Raw genomic sequence first — 15622 nt, forward strand, 5'->3', positions numbered from 1 at the left:
ATTGGAAACAAGCTATGACATCTCAATGAAATTTCTGAGTTTGTTTGCTTTTGTTTTCAAAATGAAACAAAAGGAAAAAATACTGGTAATTTTTTGTTTTCCAAATAAAAAAATAGCCCCCTCTCCCCAGGCCTAGCAACAGTTTTCCATATTTTAGCCCATCTACTACTACTACTACTTATCATTTCTATAGCGCTACAACAGTGGATCTTTTCATGCTAGAGTGGTCCCCATTTATTCCTGCTCTGTTAGTGCTGTATTCCAAAATGGCACCGGCTGACCTGAGGCAGCTGCCATTTTGGGATATGGTCATACTCTAAAATGGTGCTGCTTTGGTTTAACCAGTGCCATTTTGGAATACAGCTGGGGATTGTTCCTGTTAAAGAGTGGTACGATAACCGTTACTGTGGTAATGGGAAAATGTTTGGAAATTCAACGGTAACAGTACACTGTCATGTGGTATTGCCATGGGATCAGGCCAGGGCTGGTCTTAAGCAGGGGCGACAGGGGCGGTCGCACAGGGCCTCATGCTCCTAGGGGCTCTGCATCTCTGGCACGTCTGTCCTCCTGTCTTGGAATACCTCCCTGCTCCTTACCTTAATGTGCACCCACGTTTCAGTGGAGAGCATCAGGCAGCAGCAGCAATTTTCATATTCCGTCAGCTGCCGAGCCCAGAGCCTCCTCGCTGCTGTGTCCCACCCCCTTTTGATGTCACTTCCTACTTATGCAAGGCAGTATGCAGCAGCAAGGAGGCTCTGGGCTCAGCAGCTGACGGGATATGAAAATTGCTGCCGCTGTCTGCCACTCTCTACTGGAGTGGATGTGTGGCCTAGTGGTTAGTGCAGCAGGCTTTGATCCTGACAACCTGTGTTCAATGCCCACTGTAGCTCCTTGTGACCTTGGGCAAGTCACTTAACCCTCCATTGCCCCAGGTACAAAAATCTTACATTATGAGCCCTCTATGGACAGAGAAAGTACCTGTATATAATGTGTACAGCACTGTGTACATCTTGTAGCACTATAGAAATGACTAGTAGTAGTAGAAAAAGAAACATGGATGCATATCAAGGTATAGGATGAGGTAGGGTTCCGAGAGCTCTAAACTTCCTTTTAAACTGATAAATTATGGCTTATGGTGGCAGGCACGTGTGGGTAGGGGGACCCACTGAACTGGCTTGCACAGGGCCCCGCAATTGCTAAGACTGGCCCTGGGAACAGGAACCAAAACTGTGGTACTCCCACAGTCATGGGGATAGCTGGCTGGCTAGCTTCCCCACTTCAACCCGAGCCTTGCCTCAGGGCTCTCCTGGGCCTACTTTAACGAGCCTTGGTGGTCTAGTGGCCTCTTCAGGGGGCAAGAAAGAACCCTACTCTTTCTTGCCTGGCTGCCGCTGCTCTGCCTGGTTACACCGCTTCTTAAAAATGGCTGCTGAGACTCGTGAGACTGCCGCAGGAATTCTCTGCAGCCATTATGAAGAAGCAGCAGCACCGGGTAGAGCAGTAACAGAGGACAGGAAGGAGTGGGGTTATTTCTTACCGCCAAAGGGGCCACTAGACTACCAGTGCTCCTCAAGTTAGGCCCAGGGAGGGCCCACTGAGGCTTGGGGGTGGGGGCTAAAGTGTGCCAAGGGGGTGCTGTAAACAAAGGTTGATGGAGTGTGGGTGCAGAAAGGGGGGCTAGAGTATGGGTGCAGAGATGGGGCTGGAAAAAATATGGATGGTGTGTGTATGCAGGGGGTCTGGAAACAAAGGTGGATGGAGTGTGGCTGCAGGGAGGGGGTTGGAGTGTGGCTGCAGGGAGGGGGCTGGAAAAAGATGGATGGTGTGTGTGTGTAGGGGGGCTGGAAAGAAAGGTGAATGGTGTGTGTGTGTGTGTGTGTGTGTGTGTGTGTGCGTGCGTGCAGGGGGCTAGAAACAAAGGTGGATGTGTGGGTGCAGGGAGAGGGGCTGAAGTGTGGGTGCAGGGAGGGGGCTGGAAAAAGATGGATGGTGTGTGTGCAAAGGAGGGGCCTGGGAACAAAGGTGGATGGAGTGTGAGTTCAGGGAGGGGGGTTGGAAATATATGGATGTTGTGGGGGTGGGCTGGAAAAAAGATGGATGGAGTCTGGGGGCTGGAAAAGGTGTATGGAGTGTGGGTGCAGGGAGGAGGCTGAAAAAAGGTGTATTTTATTTTTTATTTGTATCCCACATTTTCCCACCTAATTGCAGGCTCATTGTGGCTTACATAGTACCGTAAAGGCGTTCGCCAATTCCGGTGTAAACAGTTACACGGTGATGTTATGGTAGAATCAGTTTCAAGTAGAACAACATATTGGGAAATCATATAGAGGAAGAGTTACGTTATGTCCATTGCGTTCTTTGGTTTCGTAGTGTTGCAGGGTCTAGGTATTTAAGTAGGGTCGGTAGGGTATGCCTTATTGAACAGGTAAGTTTTTTGTGATTTCCGGAAGTTTAGGTGGTTATACATTTTTTTCACGGCTTTTGGTAGTGCGTTTCATAGTTGTGTGCTTATGTAGGAAAATCTGGATGCATAAGTTGATTTGTATTTGAGTCCTTTGCAGCTTGGGTAGTGGAATGTGGGGGCTGGAAAAAGGTGTTTCATTATCAGTATTAAATATTGTTTTACTTTCAGTATTAAATATTGTTAATTATAGGCCTTAAATGTTTATTTTCAATGCCTGTTAGGCACATAAAATCTTCCTTTTTTCTTTGAGCGGGTAGTCCCCATGGGGAAGAAAATTTAGACTGCGGGGATGGAGAATGTGGGGACAGTGAGGGGATGGGCTTACAAAATCTGCTTGACTGCGGGAATGAGGTGGGAATGGAAAAAAATATTTTGTTGTTGAGAGGGAATGGGGATGAATCTTTGTCTCTGCGTCACTCTCCAGTTCCTGTCCCATGAAGAAGACCAGGGCTCCCACTAAAACCAAAGGAGGGATTCCCCCCCCCCCCCCCATTTTTAATTGCTTTAAAAACAAATAAAAAATAAATTATAAATGGTTAGAAAAATAAAACAGAACAATTTCTGTCCTGGAAGACATGGACTGAAACTAGGCCTTAGTTGCAGACTTTACAATCTCACGCCTCAAGTCATAGAAGATGTAGATAAAATTTGAACCAATCACAAGTTTTGGGTTCTGATAAGATATGAATTGATGGTGGGCTGAAGGTACTTACAGAGAACAGCATGTTCTTCTTATCTTGATTTACAGCACGTGGATCAGGAACAGACTCTGTGTGTTTGATTACTGAGACAGACTCACCTAAAGTGAGGGAGAGAAGGATAAATAGATTACAACAGGGAGATTAAAAGAGTTTTAAAAAATTGTGCAGTACTCTCATCTCTACCATCTGAAAAATCCTAGTCTGTTGTCTATCAGTATGGACTGGCTGATTACTGGGTAACCATGAGTCTGTACTGCTTGCTTCCAGAGGATCCCACTTACCTGTGAGGATGGACTGGTCAATACGCAGGGTGGTGGATTTGATGCTGATTAGCCGGATATCGGCTGGAACCTTGTCACCAACTGGAAAGAGAGAGAATGAAGAAATGAAGGAGTGAAAGACAAGGTGGAGGGGCACTGCAGTGGTCAGTGTATCAGGGCAGGGCTGGGTTACTCTAGTCTCTGAGTGCTGCAAGCTGGTCAGATTTTCAAGCTATCCACACTGAATTTGCATGAGATGTATTTGCATACACTGCTTCTAATGTGTGCTACATACATATCATGCATATACATTATTGGATACGCTGGTATTAAATAGAAATAAAACAGAAAAGAAAATAAGATGACACCTTTTTTTATTGAACTAACTTAATACATTTTTTTATTAGCTTTCAAAGGTAACCCTTCTTCAGACCAGAAATAAGCAAAACTTGACAAATATCAGAATATATAAGTGAAACACAAAAACATTCCAGTGACAGTCTCACAGGAAGAGGGTGGGGTGGCTTAGGTGAGAAACAGGGAGGACTGGGTGGATGAGAGATAGGGAGAGATGGAGGGTGACAAAGAGGAGCATAATCGAACGAGGCGCCCAAGTTGTCATGAGGGTGTCCTTGCAGGACGTCCCCATGAAGGGGCAGGGAAACCCATATTATTGAAACAAGATGGGCGGCCATCTTTCGTTTTGAAAATATGGTTGGGGATGCCCAAATCTCAACATTTAGGTCGACCTTAGACATGGTCGTCCCCTGTTTTCGGTGATAATGGAAACCGAGGATGCCCATCTCAAAAACGACCAAATCCAACTAATTTGGTCATGGGAGGAGCCAGCATTCATAGTGCACTTTGGTCGTCCCTGTGATGGAAAGCAGTTGGGGATGCCGAAAATGGCTTTCGATTATGCCGATTTGGGCGACCCTGAGAGAAGGACGCCCATCTCCCGATTTGTGTCGAAAGATAGGCGCCCTTCTCTTTAGAAAATAAGCCTGAAAGCAGTAGAAAACCGAGATCTTTGTTAAGTCCTATCTGGTGGATGCCAAAATATTTAATCATTTTGACTTCTAAAGGTCTTCCCTGGAAACCTGATTAGCTTGCAGCATTCAAGGAATGGAGTTGCCCACCGAGGGATTTGTATGAAGGGATAAAAAGTAAATATGCACTGAATTATAAGATGTCTAGTATTATATTAATGTTTAAAAGTCTGTGAAACCTCAGAAACCCAAGGGATGGGATAGGTGACTCCCATGAAATGCATAATCTAGGACATATTCTTTTAACATCATAAATATTAATACAGTTCTGAATCTTTACCTCCAGCCCCCTCTCCTAATTAACTCCTTGCTAGATCAGACGACTTTCCGTCTTCCATTAGAGAGTGTGGCATAAACACCAGGAGTTGGACATCTAAATGCATATGTGTCTTGACAGCACTTCTCCAGCATTCTTATGCTCTGTGCTTTCTCAGATAAGGTTGTGCAATCTTCCTCCCCCCCCACCCCCACCCTCATCCACCCCTCTCTCCACCACACCATGGGAGTCAGACCATTGCATGGCATCCTTCCTTTGCTCTGACCCTGTCCTCCAAGAAACCCTAGCTGGCTAGCTGCAGTTAGGCTGAGAGATTATTTTTAGTACACTGCTAGGATGAAAGAGAGCTCTCGCATTCGCCTTCCCAGTCCTTCTCCTCTGTAGAAATATGCTGAAGCTTTGCAAGCCATCAGAAAATAAAGGAGGTGAGAAAACCAGATGAATTACACATGGATGGGAGCAGAGAAAGCTGTCCAAAGTAAGGCTGAGAAGTCTTGGAGGGGGGAGGAAGAAGGAAAGCTTTCCATCCTCCCCCAAATCTTCAGGAGGACTACCCTTTCACCTTCCATTTATTCGCTGGTTTTACCCAGCAAAGTTTTAGTGACCCAGGTGAGAAATGACTCTGGAGGCACATCATCAAACACAAGTGACATCTCTTTTCTACCCCCAGCCACAAGCTTCATCTCTCCCTGCACCCCCCCCCCCAGCACACCATAAAAGGCATCATCTCTTGTAACCCCAAATAAACATCATGTCTCTTTCACTTCCTAACCCCCAAAACAGCATACGCTCATCCATCCACCTCTGGCACAAGCATCATCTCTTTCTCCACTGTATCATAATCATCTTCTCTCTCCCCCCCCCCCCCCCCCCCCCCCCACCATTATCTTTTTATCCCCTTGCAGCACAACCATAATTTCACAGACCAGCACAATCCTTTGACAACATGAGAGATTAGCTCTTTTGAGTTATGGCTGCCTTCCATCCATAGGTTGAACTGCAGGGGCCAGTGGGACCCGTGAGACTACAGTGTTCTGGGTGGTTCAAACTTCAGAGTGAAGCCAGATGAAAAGAAGGCACCCACGGATAAGAAACATTGCTCTTTAATGCCTGTGAGCTGGAGAGGAGTACATTGCAGGGCGGAGTAAGAAGAAGGATCGTCAGAAGTTACTGATACATGGTGGCATGGAGCCCTCAAAGCACATAACCCAGGGCTATCACTACGATTTGCATTCCAAAGGTCCTGTCTCCCCCAACTACACTCTCCCAGAATCCCCTACCCTTCTTCCTGCACCTCAGTAACTGAGAATATCTGTAAACTTGTGAGCATTCAGCTTGTGTCACTTTTTCAACTCTTGTTGTAGTCTTGTAGAAGTCTCTTTGAAGGACAACCCCATCAAGTTCAAAATGTGATCTGAACTAGTTTCATGTAATGTTCCATGCTCTGTCTGTGCTAGATCCAGTGCAAAGCTAGTACAAGTCTAGAGCAATCCAACAGCCATAATGAAAGGCTAGACCAAACCCAGTGCAATCTCAGTACAAGGCTAGAATAACTCCAGTGCAACAAGTAGAAGGCTGGAATAATCTCAGTACAAAGCTGGAGTACTTCAATTCCACAAAGCTCCCAAGATCCTCCCCCACTTCCCACCTATACCCCTAGTTCTCTTGCTCAAGGGTCTCTGGTTCAGCTGCCTAGCTTGATTTTATCCTCTGCAAAATGTTGGACATTATATCAGGCTAAAACATTAATATTTGCTGAAGGGCAACAACATTTCAAAATGATTGGGCTTGCCAAACATAATGTACATTACCCTTCCCAGGACACAATGAAGGAACTTGTTCGATGTTGGGGATGCTCAGTGCCCACAGGCACCCACAGAGCTAGTTCCTAACCAGTGTCAGATTTAAGAATATAGAGAACCATTCTTGGGGACTGGAGCCCTTTTTTGGGGCACCTTCATAATTTTGTGCCCTAAGCTATGCCTAAATATGGACTTGCCTGGAGCACTCCCCTCTTCACTCTCCCAGCACTTGCCCCCATGTACTCCTCTCCTCTTCCACATCACTGTTTCCCTATGTTCCTGTCTTCTCCCTGTCCCAGTTTCCTTATGATGACAGAGGTGGAGCTCTTTCCTCAAGTCTCGCCCTATGAGACTCCTTGTACTGCCTGAGCTAATGCTCTTTCCTCACTGCCTCCTCCCCTAGCCAAGCTCTCTCCTGCTAGCATGAGGGTTTTTTTTTTTGTTACATTTGTACCCCGCGCTTTCCCACTCATGGCAGGCTCAATGCGGCTTACAGGTACTTATTTGTACCAGGGGCAATGGAGGGTTAAGTGACTTGCCCAGAGTCACAAGGAACTGCCTGTGCCTGAAGTGGGAATCGAACTCAGTTCCCCAGTTCCCCAGGACCAAAGTCCACCACCCTAACCACTAGACCACTAGTTCCACTTGAATCTATTCCTGGAGATTTTATCACATGATAAAATGATTTTAAGATCTGAGCACATTGAAACTCCTTTCTTTTTTTTTCCCTGAATTTTATACCTCCCCACCTAAGAAAGTTCATGCACTGTGCAGCAATGAATGTACAGTATGTAGAAAAAAAATAATATATATTTTTAAAACCTCATCAGTTCTATAATGAATCTTCTTTTTTTAACAGGGTGATACATGTAGTTTATGAGTTGGGGGAAGGGGTATGGGTTAATGCCATTCAGTTCTTTAAAAACCAAAAGAAGATCCAGCTAAAATGCATTAATCAGACTAAAAATAAACATAAATAAAAGGTACAATACATATTTCACAGACATTGACAATCCTGTAAAGGGGGGAGGGGGGCAATTTATACAGTTTTTCCACAGTCCAAAGCCTCTTTCACACATGGAAAAGGCCTTAATAATGTTGTTTTGGGATATGTGTCAACAAGATCAGGGCAGGCTTAACGAAGAGGCAGACTAGGTAATTACCTTGGGCAGCAGCTTTGAGGGGGCCAGTAAAAAGCAGGTCCAGTTGAAGGAAAATGATAGGTCCTGGCAGCCAAACTCAACTATCAGTGCATCCTTTTACACTTTTATGTGTTTTTACAGGATAGTTTTAGGAGTGGGTATTAATAAGGTGTTTATAATTGTTTGAGTTTATTTATCAAAATCTTAGGGGGAAGAGATTACATTCAAAAAAAATGAATTCAGGTAGAGCAAGGCTGAAGGTTCACCCTGAACAAGATAGTGCATACTTATGTGTACGCTACGTGTAGACATTCCTGGAAGCCTAGTTTGGGCAGAGTGGGGATAGGGCTGCAATAAAATACAAGACTACACAGGTAGAGTACATGCACACTTTTACATTTGCTTCAGAGCTGGCGTAAACCTGTGTGTCGACATTTGCTCACTACTGGGGGCAAGAATCTGGAAGCCTCTTTTATAAAGGCACATACAGCTATGTTGCTGTTATAAAATAAGGTTAAAATAGGCTCCGATTTGGACTTCACGTAGGTGCCCTGTTATGAAATCAGACTGTCTTTGTTCGTGATGTAGTTCTTAATTCTGGACGTTAGAAACACTGACTGGACTGCATTTTCCAGGAACATATAAAACTAGTGAAAGGCTGAGGATTCCCCATGAATTTTCTCTAGGATTGCTTACAACAGCTGTCCTGAAGACTCCAGGACAATCATAAAGGATTTGTTTCTCTTAATAATGCTTTCTCCTTATTTTTTCTCTATCCAGGCTCTTCATTCTGTCAACCATAGCTCCCTTTCTTCATTCCACCCCCCCCCCCCCCCCCCCCAAAAGCTTCTAGTGATGCCAGCCATGGACATCTTTCTCTTATTCCTCATTCCACCCCTTACTAGGTTTCTCATTCTATCAGTCATGGCTCTTTCCTTATTCTTTGTTCTGTTAATTTTCTGCTGTTGCCAGCAACAGCTGCATTTCCTCATTTTAACCCCTGCCAGGCTTCTGATTTTGCAAAACAATGTCTGTCTTTCCTTATTCTTTCTCTTGCCCGCTTCTCATGCTTTCTCATTTCTTTTCATGCTGCTGCTGCTCCTTGTGTCAGAAGCTCTTCATGATCTCTGATGGGGTTAAGTTCATTTCTCAGAATACAGTAACCCTATCCCCAAGTTTCCATACATCTCAGACCTGCCTCCTTGGGCACTTTCTGATCCCAAGGCTTTTAATAACAGCATTAAGTGTCTCTGGCAGGTCTCTGAAGGATCACCCAGCATCTGCCTGTCCTCCTTGCCCCCATCTCACAGTGTCTCTGTAACCTGGTGTCATCAGATTCCTGCCATGGCAGCGATAATTACTCGCCCACACTCTCAGCTGACCATATATGGCATGGGGAGCTTCTCTTGTACACATCCCAGGCCTGTCTCAGCTACCCCCTCCCGGCCTTTCTCTCCCTTCGAGTCACTCTGAAGGGTATATTGGAGGTCAGAGACCTTACAGCTGACAGCTTGGCTCAGGCTGTCTGTATGGAGGCTTTGCCTATGATGGCTTATTAGAGGGAGAGGAAAAGAAGCGAGTAGTGAGTGACAGACACCTGTTACTGAACAAGTGAAGGAGAGACAAGAGCAGGGAGGGGGAGAGAGATTCTGAGAGGCAAGAGATAGAACAATCTTTCACTGAATCATGTTCCCTCCCTAAACATCCCGAGTTCAGAGCACAATCTGTCCCCCTACTCTTCTAAGCTACATTCTGATCACCCTTCTCTTCTAATACACATACCCCAAACATCCAGACCTATAGGCATGGTGAGTTGTACACTCCACTGAACCACTCTCCACCTCCCCTAACACCCAGAGCTAAGGACATTCTGTTTCCTCCTATCTCCTCCACCGAATCACCTCCTGACTCTCTCCTGAACCAAAACATAGAATAGAGGGTACACTGCCTCAAATGTCACTGATCCACCTCATAACCCCTCACATGTCCCCAAAAATGCAGAGCTGAAGGTAGAATCACTCTCGAACTTTGGATTTATCATCAGTCTCCACTATTTGTCTCTGCCTCTAGAAGAACAACATTAATAGAACCTCAAAAAGCCTGTAACTTTACATCTCTACTCCATGTTTTCAAGATGTCCTTATACCGGTTAACCCTTGCCCTGTGTAGCTTGTGGGTATCAGTCAAAGCATTGGGATTTTTCCCTTGTCTGTGGTCAGCATTTTTGACAGCTTACCAGCCACCTCTACGATGTCACCTGGGACGATCTCCCGGGCCTTGATCCTTTGCACAGATTTCCTGTCGCTTCGGTACACTTTCCCCATCTCTGGTTCGTATTCCTTCAGGGCCTCGATGGCATCTTCAGCATTTCTTTCCTGCAGGGCATGGTCAGAAATGAAAGGGAAATGCATGTGGATCTCCAACACCACAGTATACAGTATACATGGGCCATGGGGGAAGATAATAGGAGGAACCCACAGCAACCCTTTGGAAATGGGCACAGCAAGCACAACCCATACATAAACCATACATACACACTACAGGAACACATTACAAATGCTTTCCAAAAATACTAGGACAAGGGGGCATGAGATGAAGCTGCAGTGTAGTAAATTTAAAACGAATCAGAGGAAAGTTTTCTTCACTCAACGCGTAGTTAGACTCTGGAATTCGTTGCCAGAAAAAGTGGTTATGGCGGTTGACTTAGCGGACTTTAAAAAGGGTTGGACGACTTCCTGGAGGAAAAGGCCATAGAATGTTATTGAATGGACGTGGGAATAATCCACTATTTCTGGGATGGGCGGGACAAATTGTTCTTTTGGCCGCTGTCGGAGACAGGGTGCTGGGCTCAATGGACCCTTGGTCTGTCCCGGCATGGCGATGCTTATGTACTTATATATATATAAGGATCCCCACTATCTCAGCTATTTCTTTTTTGGGGAGTTTGTGCGGCAGGAGGGCGGGGGGGGGGGTGAGGAAGACATGAATCTTTGGGCCCACCCTCCTTGGGCTCAGGCCCACCTTAAATAGGCCCTCTGGCTACACCACTGCGACACTCCCATTGCCATGCCTCCTTTTGAGATACACACCATGGGAGTTAGGCGCCGTGCCTTATAGAATAGCATGCATCCAGATGCATGTGCAAATTTTAATAAGTGCCAATTAACATCACTAAATGGTTGTTAGCACCCAATTATTGATGGGTCAGAGCTCATTGGCCAATTTATTTGCATACGCATCTTGGAAATGCACCCAAAGTTGGCCACACAACTGTAGGTGCCCTATATAGAATCTCGGGGACATAGCATGCAAGCAGCACATATATAAGGGGCACATATACAGCAGGGTCACAGTCTGTGAAATGAACTTAGTACAGTGAAAGGCATGAAAGATCATTTGAGATGTGAAACAATTTCATATGAGGCCAGACTGGAAAGATTAGCCCTCTTCAGCTCAAAACAGAGATGACTGACAGCACATACGCTGCAGGCTTATAAAACCATGGAAGGTGTCGAGGAAATATTTAGAGAACTACAATTCCTATTATGAAATAATCAGGCAGCAGGTTTAAAACAAACTAAAGTAAATACTTTGTCATGCAACACACAGTAACTTGGGCAATTCATTGCTACAAGAACAAAGAGGGATTTAAAAATGTTATGGGAAGCAGATCGGTCACCCTATGTTCAATCAGCCTGTCCTATGAAAGTTGAGCCGGCCCCTCATCCAGCGTTCAGTGCTCCAGAAACCATGAGTTCCAGAAGCAGGAAGAGCCTGGAAGAGGGGTTACACCCCTTTCTTAGACACCCTTCCTCTAAGCACCTGCTCTGCCTCTGCCAGAGATGGGATACTGAACTAGATGGATCATTGGTCTGACCCAGTTTAGCAGTTCTTATACCCCCAAATTCTATAAAGGGTGCCCAAATTTGGACGTGATCCTGAGATGCGCATGCAACTAAATTGGGTAATGAGTCAATTAACGTCATTAATTGGGTGCTAGCAATCAATTACTGATGTTAATTGTTACCAAGGATTGGCATGTGCATCTTGCTATGAGTTATTACTGTGTATCCAAATCCCATAGCATGCAATCCTAAAGGGGGAGCGGCCATGAAAGGGGCATGAGCGGGTCAGGGGCGTTCCAGAAATTTGTGTGCCCTGCTATAGAATACCATGGATGCTTGCCCAAATTAGGCACCAGGAATAACATCTTGCTTCAGCAGGTGTAAGTCCTGATGTCCAAATTTGGATGCAGAAAAAACATTACTTGCTATTTTATACAGAGCGCTCAACTCAGAGCGCCCTTTATGAAATAGCACTAGGATCCAATTTTTTTCTGGTACCATTTACTGAATCTGGTCTCTAGCACATAACACTGTATGCACGCAAACATGCATATGCACAAAAGACATGCATCAAATATATGAAGCACCTGCACAACCCACGTAGCATCTGTACTATCCGACCGATATTCAAAACCATTTAACCAGCCAGGAACGGCAACTGGTTGGTTAAATGGTACTTAACCAGCTATCCATCAATATTCAGCAGGAGATAGCTGGCTGTCTCCCACTAAATATTCCTGGCTAGCACTCAGCGGATAGCTGCTTATTTCACGCAATATAACAGCTATCCATCAATTTTCAGTCCATCGCCAGCTACGTTTGGCAGCCAAATCTGGCTGCGTCAATAGCAGGTGTATCTGTGGCCGCTATGAACTTAGCTGACCAGTGCTGAATATCGCTGTTGAGTTAGATATAGGAGAAATCTAACAGAGGCCTTATCAACCTCGGCTATAAAAAGCACCCAGCTCCTGCCCCTTTTGGATATAACAGATAACCAACACATAGGCCCTGTCTTCCCTGGATACAACAGACACTCAATCCTTGCTTTATCTGGATATAAAAGGCACTAAACATCAAGACCAATGATGGACAAACTATGATCCAGAAGAGGCTTTGATCTGAGCTGCAATGGTAAGATGGTTCCTGGCCCATGACATCAACATCACGTCACTTCTTCATGGAAGTGACATCTGAGGACCAGAAGCGATGCTGCCATACTCCTCTCAGATGGTTGTGCCCCTATGCTGCCATACTCCCTGCTCCGTGTTCCTCAGGTTGGAACCCAAGGAGCCCCCTGCACACCTCTAAATATTTTGACCCTCACCAGACCCCTGATGTGGCTCTTGAACCCAAAGGTTTGTCCATGCTAACCCAAGACCTACCCTTTGTAGCTATAACAGACACCAACATACAGGTCTTGCCTCCCTTTAATAAAACAGACACAGAGCACTTAAGCCTTCCTCTCTCTGGATATGAAAGACATTCATCTTCTGTGCCTTGCTTTCCCTACCTGCCATACTCCTACGATGGCATTAGCAATAAGGATCAACAGGATGACAAAAGGTTCCACAAATGCAGTGACGGTCTCCTCACCTTCTTCAAACCAAGCAAGGACCTATAAGGAACAAGAGACACCCATGAGTAATTCACTTAAACAAAATGGATAGGCATATGGCTCTTTACACATATACACAAACTCACACACACAACCACACATCTTCCTTAAGTCAAGGGCAACAGAGATATGTATTTATATGCAAACTGTCATACATCTCATTCTCAGATTACTAGATTGATCAATCTATCCACCTAGCTATCTATAATTAATATTTACTTTTAATGTATACTTGCAGAGTCACTTTTAATCACTTTCATATTTTTCAAAGCCCATGTCCTTTTTCTACGCCATCCCTGTGGATTTTGCATCATTTCTCAAAAAGAAAGCATGTGCATACTTTCGTTTTGAAAACAGCCTAGGGTCAAAAATACCTATTAAGATTTACACCTGCCTTTCCTGCAGGTACTTTTCCCCTCAAAACAAAGCATTTACTTTTTGAAAACCTACGTGTACTGTTGCATTTCCCACTCTATCCCCCTAACCTGGAATGCCTCCAAAGGAGTATGGACAAAAGGAAGGGTGAAGCAGGGAAAGGGAGAACCCAAGTATGTGGCTTTAGAAAATGACCCCTCCCCCATCTGTACTATATACATACCCCTTCCTCAAACAAAGGGACACAGGTTTATAAGCAATAATAGGATGAAGGACCTTAGAACAATAGGAAAAGGGAAGGAGAGGCAAAATACAAAAATACAAGGAATCCATAGCCTCAAAGTTGGCCTTCCCACAAAAGAACAAAGTGCATGTGCTGCGTTCACACCCTCTCTCAGTCCCTCCCTTCTCCCTCCCACTGCATCTCTCGCCTTCCCGGCTCCACAAAGATCTCACAATTCCCTCCTTCTCCCCACTCCCACCCTGTGCCTTAAAATCACATCCAGTTGTCACCCGGGCAGGACCAGGGGCGGTGGAACCTATAGGCTGCCTGCGGCCTGCACCGGAGCTTTCTATCTGAACCATCCTGTCCATTCTTATGCAACTTCTTGTTTTCTGAAGGGCAGGACAGTTTAGAGAGAAAGCCCCAGTGCAGGCCACAGGCAGCCTGTAGGGTCCACCGCCCCTGGTCCTGCCCGGGTGACAACTGGATGTGATTTTAAGACACAGGGTGGGAGTGGGGAGAAGGAGGGAATTGTGAGATCTTTGTGGAACCAGGAAGAGGAGAGATGCAGTGGGAGGGACGAAGACAGGAGGTGGTTTTAAGGCATGGTAGGGGAGGAGGGGGAGGGAGGGAATTGCCAAATCATTGCAGGATCAGGCTGGGAAGGGAAGGGAGAGATGCGGCAGGAGGGAGAAGGAAGGGAAATCCAGATGTACCCTCTGTCAAAAAGTTTTGGCTATACCACTGCATGCTGGCATAAACACACATAAATGCATACATTATCTAATCTAATTTAAGGCTTATTAACTGCTTAATCCGAAGAAAAAGGTCCAAAGTGGTTTATAAGTAAAACATAGCCAATACAATCATTGGGAATTACAATCAAAACCCACATACACACTAATTTTAATAAAGAGCAAAACATTTACATGCGTAACACATGAATAAATGTTGGTATCTAGTATAAAGAATTTGCCCTGCAAGTGCTAGGCAATGGAGTGGGGTGGTCCTCAGGGGCCATGGCCCCACCAAGATTTTGACCAAAATGGCAACTAGAGAGCTTTGGGGTGGGGCTGGAGATTGGTTTGTTTGACCTCCTCCAAATAAAAATATGTTCCGCTGTCCCTGTTGCAAATATCGCACAATGATGGTCCCCTACCAGGGGCTGTGAATGCCGCCTGTGCTGTATTCCCAGCCCTGGCCAACCCAGAGTGTAGAAGACTCAATTTGGAAATCAAACAGATTCTTTTCCATGGAAATGCGTAGCACTTTCTCTTTCCTTTTAACCAATTTGGGGATAATTTGATAAAGGATTATTTGCATATATATACCAGTATATACAAGTATTTTTACCTTACATGTAAAAATACACTCAGTGCCTTTATAAAGTAGGCTTAAAATAGACATCTTCCCCACTCCAAAGCTAGGCACCCTGGGGTCGATATTCAGCTGGCGGCAATCAGCATTTTACTGATTTGGCGTTCTTCCTGAATATTCAATGCTTGGCCCTGTCTGAGCTCTGGCACTGAATATCTGGTTTTGCAGAACCGGCTACTGTAGAGCTGGTTAATTGTGATATTCAGTATTTAACTAGCTATGGGTTATTACATAAAGATAGGACTGTGTTTTATGCAGTTACCCTGGCTGGTTAAGTGCTGAATTTTGGCACTTAACCAGTTAAGGGGGTCGTTTACTAAAGCTTAGCTCGAGTTATCTGCAGCAGGGCCCATAGGAATAAAATGGGCCCTGCTGCAGCTATCTTGAGCTAAGCTTTAGTAAAAGACCCCCTAGTGTTGACATCAATCCTGGAACGTCTCCAAAATAGCCAGTTTTCAATTAGGTACTAACCACTAATTTTCAGTGGTGATT

At 45.1% G+C, this 15622-nt stretch overlaps 1 protein-coding gene across 1 annotated transcript in view; it reads right to left on the bottom strand.

The window, feature by feature from the left end:
- ATP2A1 (ATPase sarcoplasmic/endoplasmic reticulum Ca2+ transporting 1) overlaps positions 1-15622 on the bottom strand; it is a 92677-nt gene that overhangs the window by 58574 nt on the left and 18481 nt on the right. Inside the window, exons 4-7 of the mRNA XM_030210673.1 lie at positions 13051-13155; positions 9932-10070; positions 3447-3527; positions 3178-3263 (exon numbers count right to left, since the gene is read on the bottom strand). Of these exons, the coding sequence (XP_030066533.1) occupies positions 3178-3263; positions 3447-3527; positions 9932-10070; positions 13051-13155 (411 nt within the window). The remainder of the gene's footprint in view (positions 1-3177; positions 3264-3446; positions 3528-9931; positions 10071-13050; positions 13156-15622) is intronic.

Source organism: Microcaecilia unicolor, chromosome 7 (genome assembly GCF_901765095.1).
Source record: "Microcaecilia unicolor chromosome 7, aMicUni1.1, whole genome shotgun sequence".
In the NCBI taxonomy this organism is placed as follows: domain Eukaryota; kingdom Metazoa; phylum Chordata; class Amphibia; order Gymnophiona; family Siphonopidae; genus Microcaecilia; species Microcaecilia unicolor.